At 38.8% G+C, this 15991-nt stretch overlaps 1 protein-coding gene across 2 annotated transcripts in view; it reads left to right on the forward strand.

The window, feature by feature from the left end:
* Nucleotides 1-15991, forward strand: part of ppp2r3b (protein phosphatase 2, regulatory subunit B'', beta) — a 149170-nt gene that overhangs the window by 90631 nt on the left and 42548 nt on the right. For both annotated transcript variants that reach the window (XM_028799997.2, XM_028799998.2), the window contains one exon: nucleotides 9073-9176. In XM_028799997.2, the coding sequence (XP_028655830.1) occupies nucleotides 9073-9176 (104 nt within the window). The remainder of the gene's footprint in view (nucleotides 1-9072; nucleotides 9177-15991) is intronic.

Below are 15991 nucleotides of genomic sequence, written 5' to 3' on the forward strand. Positions count from 1 at the left end.
CACACACATGCTCGCTCTAGAGAGACACACACACAGGCACTCCAGGCTTGCAAAAGAGAGACGCATGCACACACACACACAGGTGCGGGAGAGAGAGGCGCGCACACACACAGGAGCGCACTAGAGAGACACACACACAGGCGCTCCAGGCTCGCAAAAGAGACTAACGCACACAGGCGAGAGAGAGAGACAGAGAGAGTGAGTGAGGGACGCATAAGGTAGAGAAGGCTTGTTTTTGTTTTCAGTTCTATTTACAGTGATCGGTTCGTAGCCAGCATTGTTGCAATGTTACTTTTCTTGGTGGTTTAAATTAAATTAAATTAAATTACGGATTTTTCAAATGTTCATTTTTTCCCCTGTGCTTAAAACTCATTAAAAAAAAAAAAAAAGTGTTTTTAGCGAGCGGTTCCTAGCACTATAGCGTGAACTATTGCAGTGTTAGTTTTCTCTGTTGTTCAAGGTTTTCTCAGTGTTATTCAATGTTTTCACATTTAGTTTACCATTACGCTGTGCATTCTATGGTGTAATTAACTATATTTGTGCTTAAAAACTAAAAAATATATATATTTACATACAGTTCGTACGGTCTGGAACGGATTAATTGTATTTACATACAGCCCTATGGGAGAAATTGCTTCGGTTCACGACCAACTTGGTTTACGACCAGAGTTTTGGAACGAATTGTGGTCGTGAACCGAGGTTCCACTGTACATTGTTTTCTCCTGAAGTCCCTGTTGTTTTAAATGCATTTTAGTAGTACACCGTAGTCCACAGCAAAATGTTAGGCAGTTTTGCTGGAGGAGTTATTTTTGTCCTTTACCAAATTATATGTGACATCCATATTACTAACTGAGAATGCTAAACCAGATGGACGCAGGGACATCCGGCCATGGGCCGTGGCTGCAAAAGATGTACTGTGCAGGCGCCCCACAAAACCAAGCAACGGAAACCGGCCGGATGGAATGCAACGTAAACGCACAAAGCCATTGCACACGAAACGGGACACACACAAAGAAGAGGATTGAGACCCACGACACCCAAAGCCCCCCTCCAGTAACTGAAATAAGAAATGAGACCACGCGCCCCTAGGACACCAAAAACAAAGGAGTCACACGCAGGCACACGTAGCACACGAAACGGTTCGCACACAAAAAGGACGATTCAGCCCCACGACACACAAACACCCCCTCCACTAACAGAAATAAAAACTCAGGCAACAAGCCCCCAGCACACAAAAAAAAACAAGCCACGAGCGCCACACAAAGCCCCTTGGACACAAAACGGGACAGACTACGGACATAGCACGCGAAACGTACACAAAAAGGACGATTCAGACCCACGACCACACTAACGATTGCGCCAGTTAGCTGACAGCGCGTTCAATAATAAGTCCACTTTTCATGAAAATTCATTGGGATTAATGAATGTCATTTGCAATCATTGTCATTCACTTAACTTCCCTGAAGAAACAAAGCGCTTCTGAAACTGCGGAAGAAAAAATGTCTCGGCTCCAAAAACACGTCACTCCTTATTCCAAATACCGGTCCCAATCACAGAAACATCGGTATCCACTATGACAATGCACAGTAACAATACACATGACATCCGTCTTGCCACACTTTTAATTATAGATGAATGTACAATGGCATCCAGTCACTTACTCAACACCATTGATAAACTTCTACAAACGTTGATGAATAATAATATTCCCTTTGCGGGAAAGGTACTTTTATTAGGAGGAGATTTTAGACAGTTCTTAACTATTACTCCACTTACAATGTGCTCAGCTATTGTTCAGTCCACCTTAAAATACGCGGACAATTGGCATTGCGTTGATGAATAATAATATTCCCTTTGGAGTAAAGGTACTTTTATTAGGAGTAGATTTTAGACAGTGCTTACCTATTGCTCCACATGCCATGCGCTCAGCTATTATTCAGTCCACCTTAAAATACGCGACGACGTCATATAAACAACACGAGACCGAACTACAATACATATACAGGCGCGAGACCTGATTGGTGATAATACGAAGAAACGAACAGTCCACATATTAACAGTGAGTTCGATCCTACTTATTACTTATCCATATTCCTAACGATAAAGATCAAACAAGTCATCAATTCACGATCACGGATACAAAACTAGACGGCTCGAGTAACGGGACCACAAACACGAACCCGCATCAAACAAAAAAATTCACGTCGGCGCGCTTCTAAAACCGCGGAACAAAAAATGTTACGCAAACAATTGGCATTGCTTTCTAAAGATACACTTGGTACAAAACATGCGATTTCCAGATCCCGAATATAACAATTGGTTATTACAACTAGAACATTGTACACTCAGCAATACAGATGGACTTCACCCAGATATTATTACAATTCCTCAACCCTTCATCTGCGACGACTTACTTACGGAGATATTTGGAACAGCGGTCTCATTAGACCAAATGCCCCTTTTAACACAACGAAGTATATTATGTCCAAAAAATATTACTGTTGATCACATTAATAACCAGGTCATTTCATTACTTCCTGGAGAGTCACACCTCTTTCTAAGCTCTGACAAAGTTGACTCTTATGACGACAATGACCATCTTAATTTCCCTTTAGCATATTTGAACACTATTAACCCAGCCGGATTACCACAACACAGTCTTAGCCTTAAAAACGGAACAATACTCATGCTATTAAGAAACCTTAACACTAAACAGGGTTTATGCAATGGTACACGTTTAGTCGACTACACCATAACACACAATGTTATTCAAGCAACAGTTCTTACAGGATCACATGCTAACAATACTGTTCTAATTCCTAAAATTGACCTTACAAGTTCTGACCTGGAATTACCTTTTACACTTAAACGGAAACAATTCCCCATTAAACCTGCCTTTGCCATGACCATCAACAAATCACAAGGACAAACCATGCACAAGGTTGGCATCTACCTATCTGAGCCCGTTTTTGTACATGGACAACTTTATGTGGCCATCTCACAACTTCCACGTTCATCTGACGTTAAAGTTAAGGTCATAAATGCTCCATGCCAAGGAAAACTCATTCAAGGACAAGACACCATCTTTACTACTAATGTTGTTTACAAAGACATTTTCCAATAAACCTTTACACTGTGCCAAACACTTTATTGTTTGCTTCCTATCTGCATCATCTACACCGTCACACTATGCTATATCTCATTCATACATCACGCTCTTTGTAATTTCCCAACACCAGGGGTTGGCGAGCGAAGCGAGCAGGGGGCGGAGCCACCTAGTAGAAACAGAAATAGGAATCTGTGTTGGTGTCCTATTCAAATGGCACTTTAGAACACTATTTATAATAGAAATTGCCTAGAACAGTGGTTAAACAAATTACATAAAGTATATTAAGCAAGCTGTTTTGTTTCACAAACTTGTTTCAGTGTATCACGTTTTGCAAATGCATTCTGTTTTCCAAATTGTGTTACTTTTTATTAGCTGGCATGTTTCATACCCATATTGAATAAGCAAATCTCGCATGTGGGGACTCTCTCTCTGTGGGTTAGCATTGGAATAGCAAATATTTGTAAGTGTAGCCCTCCCTTACATGGCTTGTTCCCTTCTTGGTGTTTTCTGTAATAAGAGGTGAGTACACTTGTATGTAAACCAAGTGTAAATACTGTAGGTGTTATCTATTTTAGTAAAGTTCATCCCAGACCACTGTTCAGATTTCTTTTAACTTAAGTTTACAAATTGAATTAAGGCTGAATGGTTTACAACAACAACATTTATTTATATAGCACATTTTCATACAAAAAGTAGCTCAAAGTGCTTTACATAATGAAGAGAAGAAAAATAAAAGACAAAATAAGAAATTAAAATAAGACAACATTAGTTAACATAGAAAGGAGTAAGGTCCGATGGCCAGGGTGGACAGAAAAAACAAAAAAAAAAAACTCCAGAAGGCTGGAGAAAAAAATAAAATCTGTAGGGGTTCCAGGCCACGAGACCGCCCAGTCCCCTCTGGGCATTCTACCTAACATAAATGAAATAGTCCTCTTTGTAGTTCGGGTTTTTCACGGAGTCACTTGATGCCGATGGTCATACAGACTTCTGGCTTTTAATCCATCCATCATTGTTGGAACATCATGGTGCTTTGGGTAGATGGTGGTGGCGCACGCCACCACCAACAGGACACCGGAAAAGGAAACAGAAGAGAGAGTAGGGGTTAGTACAGATTTTGAATGAATAGTTATTATAATGAATTGGATATACAGAGTATCAGGAATAAATTACAGTGAAGTTATGAGAAGGCCATGTTAAAATAATGTGTTTTCAGTAGTTTTTTAAAGTGCTCCACTGTATTAGCCTGGCGAATTCCTACTGGCAGGCTATTCCAGATTTTAGGTGCATAACAGCAGAAGGCCGCCTCACCACTTCTTTTAAGTTTTGCTCTTGGAATTCTAAGGAGACACTCAGTTGAGGATCTGAGGTTACGATTTGGAATATAAGGTGTCAGACATTCCGATATATAAGCCGGAACGAGATTATTTAAAGCTTTATAAACCATAAGCAGAATTTTAAAGTCAATTCTGAATGACACAGGTAACCAGTGTAGTGACATCAAAACTGGAGAAATGTGTTCGGATTTTCTTTTCCTGGTAAGGATTCTAGCAGCTGCATTCTGCACTAGTTGCAAACGATTGATGTCTTTTTTGGGTAGACCTGAGAGGAGTGCGTTACAGTAATCTAGCCGACTGAAAACAAACGCATGAACTAATTTCTCTGCATCTTTCGATGATATAAGAGGTCTAACTTTTGCTATGTTTCTTTGGTGAAAAAATGCTGTCCTAGTGATCTGATTAATATGCGATTTAAAATTCAGATTACAATCAACGGTTAGCCCTAAGCTTTTTACCTCCAATTTGACTTTTAATCCTAATGCATCCAGTTTATTTCTAATAGCCTCATTGTATCCATTATTGCCAATCACTAAGATTTCGGTTTTTTCTTTATTTAATTTGAGAAAGTTACTATTCATCCATTCTGAGATACAAGTTAGACATTGTGTTAGCGAATCAAGAGATTTGGGGTCATCAGGTGCTATTGATAAATACAGCTGTGTGTCATCAGCATAGCTGTGGTAGCTCACGTTGTGCCCTGAGATAATCTGACCTAATGGAAGCATGTAGATTGAGAAGAGCAGTGGACCCAGGATAGAGCCTTGTGGAACACCATATAGAATATCATGTGTCTTTGAGTTATAATTACCACAACTAACAAAGAATTTTCTCCCTGCCAGGTAGGATTCAAACCAATTTAAGACACTGCCAGAGAGGTCCACCCATTGACTAAGGCGATTCTTAAGAATATTATGATCAATGGTGTCAAATGCGGCACTCAGATCTAAGAGGATGAGAACAGATAAATGGCCTCTGTCTGCATTTACCCGCAAGTCATTTACAACTTTAACGAGTGCAGTTTCTGTGCTGTGATTTGTTCTAAAACCTGACTGAAATTTATCAAGAATAGCATGTTTATTGAGGTGCTCATTTAACTGTATAATGACTGCCTTCTCTAGAATTTTACTTAAGAAAGGCAGGTTAGAGATGGGTCTATAATTTTCAAGAGCAGAGGGATCGAGATTATTTTTCTTAAGTAGGGGTTTAACTACCGCAGTCTTAAGACAGTCTGGGAAGACCCCCGTATCTAATGATGAATTTACTATGTCAAGAACATTATCACTAAGCACGCCCGATACTTCTTTGAAAAAATTTGTTGGTATTGGGTCAAGGGCACAGGTGGAGGGTTTCATTTGAGAAATTATTTTATGTAAATCAGGTAAATCTATCCTAGTGAAAGACTTTAATTTGTTTATTATGGGGTACTGGGGTTTAGGAGGATCCTTAGTGTTGGGGAGATATACTATGTTATTTCTAATATCATTAATTTTTTGATTGAAAAATACAGCGATAGCCTCACAGGTTTTACTGGTTTAAAGCAAAACAAAAATGGACAGCATCAGCAGCATATCACAAGACTCTTTTTAGCTCTCTTTGTGTTTGCTGTACTGTTGCTTGTTCTACAGAATGAGAGAGAGAAGGGGGAGGGGGGCATGAATTTGAGAAAAGAGAAAGGCATCCTAATAACAAACAAGGGATGCATGCTGCACATTTCAATTTCCACCTCTTAACGTTTCAGCATTAATCAGCTACATTAGCATAAAATGTAAATATAACTAGTACATCCTTCCTGACAGCATTGCAGAAAAGGCAGAGTAGTTGAACATTGTGCTGAAAGTTAAATCTGCCAATTTTGAGCAGCTGAAATTTGATATTAAGCTGCAAATGCTATGTAACTGTCTGTTTGTTTCTGATACTTTGAAAAAATGTGAAGCAAATTACTTGAATTTTATTATCCCTTGTCTCCAACACAAGATGTACAGACCTATATGGAAAATATCTGAAATATATGGTATTTAGTAGTGGTTCACTAATGTACTATACACAATCAAATGAGAACTGCTAACTGCTTAAAAGAAACTTGGCTAAAATCCCATATCAGCCACTCATGGATCTCTGTGAGCAATCCATTTTATTAAAACCCCTGAGGCAATGCACTGAATTTAGTCTACTCCACTAGAACTCCAAAGTTTTTGAAATACATGAAATTTGCTCGGCTCTCAGAAAGAACATTTTTTTTTCCTGCAATGTTCCTATATTAATTAAAATAGCAGCATAACAAAAGTGAGCTTATTCAAGTTGGCAAAATCTGAAATTTTGTCCTTCCTTACAATGTTGTACTGTTAAGTGTACAGACCATAAAATCCAGTACACTGTTGCCTGAATATGTGAGAGCTTGGTTCGATTTTCCTTATGAAATCAGTAATGTTTTCCAATCACATTCAAAGAGCAAAATAGAAATGTCTTCCTAGTAGATCAGTGAATCACTACCGTAGATACTTGCATATTAGTCGATCTCGCAGATAAGTCGAGTGTATTTTTTAAGCCGAAAATTACGAAATTTGTTATGACCCGCGTATAAGGCGAGGGTAAAACTAATTATAAATAATAATTATGGCAATCGTTCGCATCTTCCGTTGGCGCTTGGGCATGGCCTCTGAAGCAGTAGCAGGAGTAGATCGATTTGGAGCCATAACGAAGGGCTTAACTATGCACAAAGATAAACACAAAAGAGCACAAAAGTTAACTCTTTACACAGCGAAACACGTTGATGCTGAATGAGCGAGACGAGACTTCCTGGTTAATGCAGCGCAATCGAATTTGGCGCTCCGTCGCTGAGCCAATCAGCACACAGGAACTTAACTGCTTGCTCTAATTGGGTAGCTTCTCAGCCATCCGCCAATAGCGTCCCTTGTATGGAATCAACTGGGCAAACCAACTGAGGAAGCATGTACCAGAAGTAAAAAGACCCATTGCTGGCTTACAATTATTAAATTGTGTTGCCTCGCGGATAAGTCGACCCTGTTTTTTTGAATGAATTTTAAGGCATACATTTTTCGACTAATACGCGAGTATTTACGGTAATTTGTTTTTACTTGGAGCGTTATTGAATCAATAAGAACATGATTCAAGTCTTGCCATCATGTGAGCACTACTACAGTGATTTTTGAGCAGCTCTTTTCTCTTTAATTTTTTTTGTCTGAAGAAATTCCTGCCACAAGGTATTTTAGAACCTACCTCAGCAACTAGACAGCCAATTCAAGTTTGTTTATTGTGATATGTATGTACTACAATGAAATTCTTACTTGCACGAGAGTGCTAGTAATTGTGACAGATATAATAATAACCAAAAGATGCATGCATTCATATAAAAAATGAAAATAAATAGCCTACATATTTGCAACAGTATTATACAATGTATATACAGTTCAAGAACATACAGTATTTGTTACTATGACTGAATGTTCATTTTGTCTGTACATAACCTCAGGCAAGATGTGGCAGTGATTATAATCTATTATTTTTATCATCTCTAGTATTACTGGTTTTTGGTTTTAAGACATGCCAGCTTTTATAGCCTGAGCATGATATTAAAATCACTGAGAGAGCACAATCTTCTTTGCTTTTTGTGCATTTTTGTTTTTTCCCTTTTTAGTCCATTAGATCTATCTATTTAAAAAAAAAAAAAAAAAAAAAAAAAAAAAAAAAAAAGGAAGTGATTCCTAGATGCTATAGGAATAAAGGTTTATCAAATCTTTGAATACAGGTTAAAAAAAAATAAAAATCACAGGGCAAACTCACTCACTCACTCAGACACAATTTACGTCCAAGAATCGCCCTAAAATGCATTTGTGTGTGATGTGAGTGGAGTGAACTGTGTACTCCGATCAAAGCTCAGTTAAACATAGACAGTGACCGATCCTGAATTTCAGCGATGTTGTGGCCATTGTCTGCTCTTTCTTTGATTACAACTAAGTAGCTTTCTATGGTGTTGATTTGTTTTGGGGCTGAATGCATTTTTGTTAGACCTTGCTTCCTTAAAGTGAGACTGTCTGTCTGGTGCAGGTTTTTTTTCATGAGGTTCATATGAACAGCTTAGATACCAAAAACATGAAAGGGACTGTATAATGAAAGTTTCAACCAATTGGAACAAATAATCTTACAAGTAAATATCCATCCATCCATTATCCAACCCGCTGAATCCAAACACAGGGTCACGGGGGTCTGCTGGAGCCAATCCCAGCCAACACAGGGCACAAGGCAGGAACCAGTCCCGGGCAGGGTGCCATCCCACAGCAGGACACACACCAAGCACACACTAGGACCAATTTAGAATCGCCAATCCACCTAACCTGCATGTCTTTGGACTGTGGGAGGAAACCGGAGCGCCCGGAGGAAACCCACGCAGACACGGGGAGAACATTGAAACTCCACGCAGGGAGGACCCGGGAAGCGAACCCAGGTCCCCAGGTCTCCCAACTGCAAGGCAGCAGCGCTACCCACCGTGCCACAAGTAAATATGTTCATGTGAATTACTATTAGTTTTTTTTCCTTTCCATCTCTCTTTATACAGTATGAATGCATCGTACCAAATCTGAATAATAATATACTTTTTAATTCCTCTAGGCTTGTAACTGTCCACTGTATTGGAAAGCACCTTTGTTCTATGCAGCTGGTGGAGACCGAACAGGATTTGTGTCAGTTCATAAATTTGTTGCAATGTGGAGAAAGTAAGTGCTGACTCCTTTTTTTGTTTGTTTGTTTGAAAGCTGCATTGCTGAAATTATCTCAAGGAATGTGATTTAAACATGCAAAAACTAAATTCCAAATGTTGTATTGAGAGAATCCAAACTTTGCATGTATATTTATATTCTGGTAACTGGAAAAATAAACTAGTCGCAGGTCCAAAAAAAGTAGAAATATTGCATCATTAAAGTTATTGCCAATGTACCTCCAACATTGTCTTGACTTCACAGTTTAGCATCTTGTTTTTAATACAGTATCTTGGATAGTCATGAGCGAACCCCTCTGAATTTGTTTTGGTTTGGGTGCAGCAAAAATGCTGAAATGTTGGGGAATTTCAGTGAACTCTGCCAAATGCATTGAAGGCAATTGGAAATGAGAAACTAAAGTAGTTTTGAGTGATCTTTTAATTGTCCCTGAGGGCTAGGGATGTAACAGTTGTGGAAGAATATATGCTCCATTTGTTTTGTATTTAGGTGGGTGTATGTCTTTTCAGGATTTGCATTCTGCTCTGTTAACTGTAAATCCTATCAATAGGAAAATATATTTTGTTATTTATCAGTAAGTAATGACCTGAATTTCATGTATGTTAAATGGGTTTGTTCTGGTTATTTTCTTTAAGTTTTTACCAAATCTGTGTCTTTATAGGTACTTAAGTACATCATTCCCATAAAATATTTCCACAGGCGGTCTTAGAGTTATTTCAATATGGTGTGAGTTGTGTCCTGTTTGTGTTAACGGAGTATCTTGGAGTTTAAAGATAGGCTATTAATGATCTCTGTAAGAAATAAAGCTGATAATACGTATGTCGGCTAACTAAGGGTCACAAAAAAGTCACCAGACATGACCTAAGTCTTATTTGGTCTGACCTAAACGGTTTGAGACTGATTTATGACAAAGCAAGAGATCATAGGTGGGGTAGGAGGGATTTTCAAGCTATATGGAGTGCACACTGTGTTAATTGGGTATTCAGGACTTTAATGTTAATAGAGACCTCCTTTTGTTAAATTAAAATATTGTGTCTTATTTTTCTGCCATATTCTGTTGGACCAATCACCTTGCACCACGAGATAAAATTATTATTACACTAGGGGGCTTCACTCGCCAAAACCTGCCCCCAGCCTGCGCTATGCGCCATCCACTTCTAGTCTCTACCGCACGCGTTGTGAAGAGGGGGCTGAGCGCACCCCAAGGAGATGCAGTCGCTCCTCCGAAACCCCTTCTTAAACGGTGATACAATGGGAAACAAATACACACGGAGCTCAATTCAATCCTGAAAGAGACTTGTGTTTGTTTGAAGTGTCTGAATAACATTTCTGTCTCTGAAATCTCCTGTGTAGCTGTGCAACTCTGTGACCCAAGCGTGACAGTGTATGTGGATTTCACTTTCACCAAACAACAAATCTTTTAATTCTCGCGGATATGCCTCTTCATTGGGAAGAATTTCTACTTTTCCCTGATGGCAACATGAATTAGATGATCTACAAGTCTCCAACTTAAAGTTTAAATCTGAACAATATATTCAATCTCATTTTGCTGTTCCATTATTTCACAGAGTAATAATTTCCGTTTGTTTGTGCTAATGCGATTTTTACTATCATTTTTTTTGAGACTTTCGAATTTTCGTACTTCCATTATCTCTAACCTGCTCTGCATGTGTATCGCTCCAACGTTTTTGAATTCTTTACGATATTCTACTTTGACATCTATTCTTTGTCTTTTATTGCACAGTCTCGTCTTGTGGGACGTGAAAGTGTCACTCTGTGAAAATCCATGTCTCGTCTTTATTCCCAAGATTGTTTTTATTATAATAGAGAGATATTGACTGCCTTGTTGCTTTCCAGAGCCATTTCAGTTACAGAGAAAACATACTTTCATACAGACACAAGTAGGAGAAATGCTGGATCAGCTGTGGTCACACACACAAGTACCTCTGGCTTAGATAATGGAGGGCTGCTGCTGTCAATAACAGGCTTGTAGATGTTAGTAAGATGGTCAGACCTGTCTGGATGTACATTTAAAGGCATTAACATTTGTATACAGCAGGTCCAGCTTTTGCCGTCCACAAATGGAATATGCCGTTACAAGTTTGTTCAGAATGACTCATCGTTAGTCTTGATATCAGAGAGAATAACTTATGTTGCCGAGTTTAAATGTAAAGTTCAATGGAGGATACAACTCCCTCCTAGCAGTAATGTGAATGAATTTGGTCAGCATTTCAAAGTTTGGAACACAGGTACTGTACAGTATTAGCTTTAACTGAAATGTGCTCATTTCTTATATTTCTCATTCACATAGGTATCCAGACCCTGTCCTGCTTTTTCCACTCCATCTGATCGTTTTATATGAAACCCATCCAGCATTAAGTAGCATCTGAAATAGAAGGATTAAGCCAATTCGCTGCAGTAACAAAATGCAACAGCACCTGAACTCACTCTGTCTTAACCACGAGGTGTGACGGTCTCTTTCAACATAAAAAGTGATCAAACATTTTTCTTGGAACTACTACATCAACAATAACATTAAAACTAGCAATACATTAAAAATAGCCTGCCTTAATGCAGGAGTATTAAGAATAAATGAATGACTTGGAGTTGTATACAGTGATCCCTCGCTATATCGCGCTTCACCTTTCACGGCTTCACTCTATCGCGGGTTTTATATGTAAGCATATTTAAATATATATCGCAGATTTTTTGCTGGTTCGCGGATTTCTGCGGACAATGGGTCTTTTAATTTCTGGTACATGCTTCCTCAGTTGGTTTGCCCAGTTGATTTCATACAAGGGATGCTATTGGCAGATGGCTGAGAAGAAACCCAACTTACTTTTCTCTCTCTCTCTCTTGCGCTGACTTTCTCTGATCTTGACTTAGGGGGATTGAGCAGGGGGGCTGTTCGCACACCTAGACGATAGAGACGCTCGTCTAAAAATGCTGAAAGATTATCTTTACGTTGCTCCCTGCAGCTGCTTCGTGAAGCGACATGCTTCAGGGTGCTTCGCATACTTAAAAGCTCGAAGGGCACGTATTGATTTTTGACTGTTTGTTTTTCTCTGTCTCTCTCTTTCTCTGCTCTTGACTGAGGGGGAATGAGCTGCTGCCTTCAACAGCTTTGTACCGGCGGTGCTTCGCATACTTAAAAGCCAAACAGCCCTATTGATTTGTTTGCTTTCCTCATTCTTTCATACAGTCTCTGCTCCTGACGCGCACTCCTTTGAAGAGGAAGATATGTTTGCATTCTTTTAATTGTGAGACGGAACTGTCATCTCTGTCTTGTCATGGAGTACAGTTTAAACTTTTGAAAAAGAGACAAATGTTTGTTTGCAGTGTTTGAATAACATTCCTGTCTCTCTACAACCTCCTGTGTTTCTGTGCAAATCTGTGACATAAGCATGACAATATAAAAATAACCATATAAACATATGGTTTCTACTTCGCGGATTTTCTTATTTCGCGGGTGGCTGTGGAACGCAACCCCCGCGATGGAGGAGGGATTACTGTATAGCTGCACATGACTTCAATGTAATAGGCATAACAGAAACATGGCTAAATAAAAGAAATGAGCAGAAGTATAACATAGATGGATACACTTAGGAATGACAGACAAAAGCAACAAGGTAGTGAAATCACCATTTATTTAAAACCAAGTCTTCATCAATTAGATAGCAAACCACAGCTTAGTGAAGATGTACATTAGGATTGAGGCCACATATTAGAAGTGTATTATCTAATGCAAATAATTGTTTCAATTTTCTTTTTCATAATTTTCAAAGGGGATTATATTGTCATGGGGGTCTTCAGTTATCCAAATATTTACTGGGCTTGCCTTACAAATAGTGGAGCACAAGAACAAGAGTTTTTGAATGTAATCAATAGTTTTTTTTAACACGGTATGTTAAAGCACCAACTGGTAGGGGTGACTGTCCAGATTTATTTAGTATTTTGTAATAATCAGGATAGGATTCAGAGTATAGATGTGCTTCAAACTATTAAAAACAAATGACCATACTGTAATACATTTCAGTGTTTTGGGAGGGTCCATATTCCAAAAGTAAAATAGTTGATCTTAATTGTAGTAGGGCAAATTTTAAGCAGATGCAGCAAAGCCTAATGAAGATAAATTGTGATAAGCTTTTTAAGATTTATAGGGAGACTTGGAAAGATGTGGGTCAGGTTTAAGTGTTTCACATATAATGTAGTACAAGCTTATACCAAAGCAAAAGCCATAGGAAATTAAAGATAACTCTGTGGCAGATAAGTCAGAAGCTAAAGAAAAAAGTTGCAAAGAAACAAAACACATTTGTAAGAGACTGTTGCTAACTGTAGGGCAAATGAGAGCATGACAGCAATGGTAAAGAATATTAGGTGGGCTCAAAGGCATGTGCAGAAAAAGCAAAAGATGACCCAAAGAAGATTCTTTCAATATTTTAAAGAGTGTTCAAGGAGGAGGTGAAGAGTAATGGTAAAATTGAGCTCGAATATACAGACCATGGCTTTGAACTTGAAGTAGTTGAGAAGTAAGAAACTACTAAGGAGGTACTTAGTGACTTAGAAAATGTTGAGGAAAAAGTGCTTCTTAGATTAAATAGCCTGATATCTAACTAATCACCTGGGGCCTCATGTATAAACGGTGTGTACGCACAAAAACGTTGCGTAAGCCCATTTCCACGCTCCATCGCCATGTATAAAACCTAAACTTGGCGTAAAGCCACGCACATTTTCATGCCAGCTAAATGCTTGGCGTACGCAAGTTCTCTGCTTGGTTTTGCAAACTGGTGGCACCCAGCGTCAAAGCAGTGGTTTTGTTCAAGTGTGGTTTCCCTTTCTTTGTTAAAGCTGCATCAGGGATGTGGATCTATCAAATACACTGAAATTAACCGCATATTGTTTTTTAGTTTATTGCATCTGATTGTAATTAACCTGTAACAATATAATGGTCCACAGAATGGCCAAACTATTCCAAATACCATAGCTGCTTTAGCGTTGTTACTCTCAAATATTTATACCACTGTATCTGAGTGTGGAATCACAGCTCTATGGTAGCTGATCGGAAATAGAATTATCGGTATACACTATGAAGCACACACTGCCTCAGCCATGTGCTATTTGAACTGCTCTCATAATACAAACTCTTCAGAGCCTTTCCTGTACGGACCTCGCGGTTCAGAAACAGTTTCATCCCAAGAATTATAAATGCACTCAATCAGTCCATCAAGTGCTCCTTTTAGAAATGTTTGTACTTATAATTAAAATTACCTCACTGTAAACTTGCGATAGTTATAATATTGCACAACCTGAGCCACTTTATAAAGCGCATATTTACATATGATGACGATATCATTTTTAAGATGAAATGCAGCAAAGTGTTTATTGCATTATACAGATAACATGTTAATATCATTTAAATAATCTGTATTGTTAATAATTAAACGTGAGGACGCGGTGTCGCAGCGCTAGCTAGTTCAGGGATTGTTCCTGCCACAGGCTGTATTCTTGCTGGGGCTGTCGCGACACTGGAAGGATAGATGGATAGAATAATTAAACCTGTACTACGAACATATTTCAATGTTCCTTAAAAGTTTTGAACAATCGCCGTTCTAAGCTTACAGATGGCTTAACATCTATTACAGTGCTGATTGTGTGGTGATTGGTTACTTGGAGAAAGAAAAGGAAGGACAGGAATTGGTAGTACGTTTGAAAGAGACAGTACTGCTGTAAATAAATTATTTCATCGAAGGTCGCACATAGCGCAGCAAGCATCTTGCGGGAGGCAGGAACAATCTCTGGACAGGGCACCAGCTCATCACTATCACTGTGCCACCGTGTTCCCATGTTTAATAACATGCTTTAACTCCTATCATCATGAAAACGATATCAAGTATACATCTCAGTATTTTAATTATAATCTCAGTATTTTAATTATTCAGAGAGCTGCAATATCAGGAATGTAATGGATTCTGTGTCCTGACGGAGGAAGAGAAAGCCCGTTTAGAAGCACGTAGTGATTCACATACATAGAGCACATAGAAGAGCACATACAAAACAAAGCATTTAACATGCTACTTTAGCTACAATGTTGTTTGAGAAACTAGTAAATTAAACGATTTTAAAGATGAAGTTTATGATGATATACTTTAATGATAAAATAAACTATGTGTTTAAAGTGGAAATTTTGAGATTAAAGTTGACATTTCAAGCTTTTTTCTCACTGTGTCCCTATTTTTTTCTTTTCTGTGTAGCTTTCTCAAGCTTTCATATGACATTCAGACGTTGGGCTACAAATCGCCTTTTCATGGCAACTTTGATACATGACAACTTTTTTTTTTTTTTGGGCACTGTGCGACTTTGTGAACTTGAGCTTTCGAGTTTCTCCAACACTCCAGGGTTGGGGGGAGGTACAGCGTGATCGTAATTCAGAGAATAAAACTGAAAAAATCTAACTTTTACAAGTACAATAAATTTATACCCAATGTCCCATATACAGTATTTGTCTTTTTCTTTTTTTCTCCGTGCTGCATTGACATCGTGCACCAGAAGGCATGAGCTTATTCAGTGCGCGCAGGAAGATGCAGGTGGCCAGTTGCTTGTGCTATAACAAGATTGACCTGGCAGCGATCAACGCACATGTACTGTGCAAGGCATGCACGGAGGCCACTGAGAAAAGAAGAGTGTTCATGGCTCACTTTGCAGAGGAACTTCGTCATTGCATCTTACTAGAAAAGGCAATGGAAAAAGAAAAGGAGGATGCAACATGGACAAGCGCCTGTTCCAAGACAGCCGCTTCCCCAGGAAAGTAAACTGAG

This window comes from Erpetoichthys calabaricus, chromosome 4 (assembly GCF_900747795.2).
Source record: "Erpetoichthys calabaricus chromosome 4, fErpCal1.3, whole genome shotgun sequence".
NCBI classification, from domain to species: domain Eukaryota; kingdom Metazoa; phylum Chordata; class Cladistia; order Polypteriformes; family Polypteridae; genus Erpetoichthys; species Erpetoichthys calabaricus.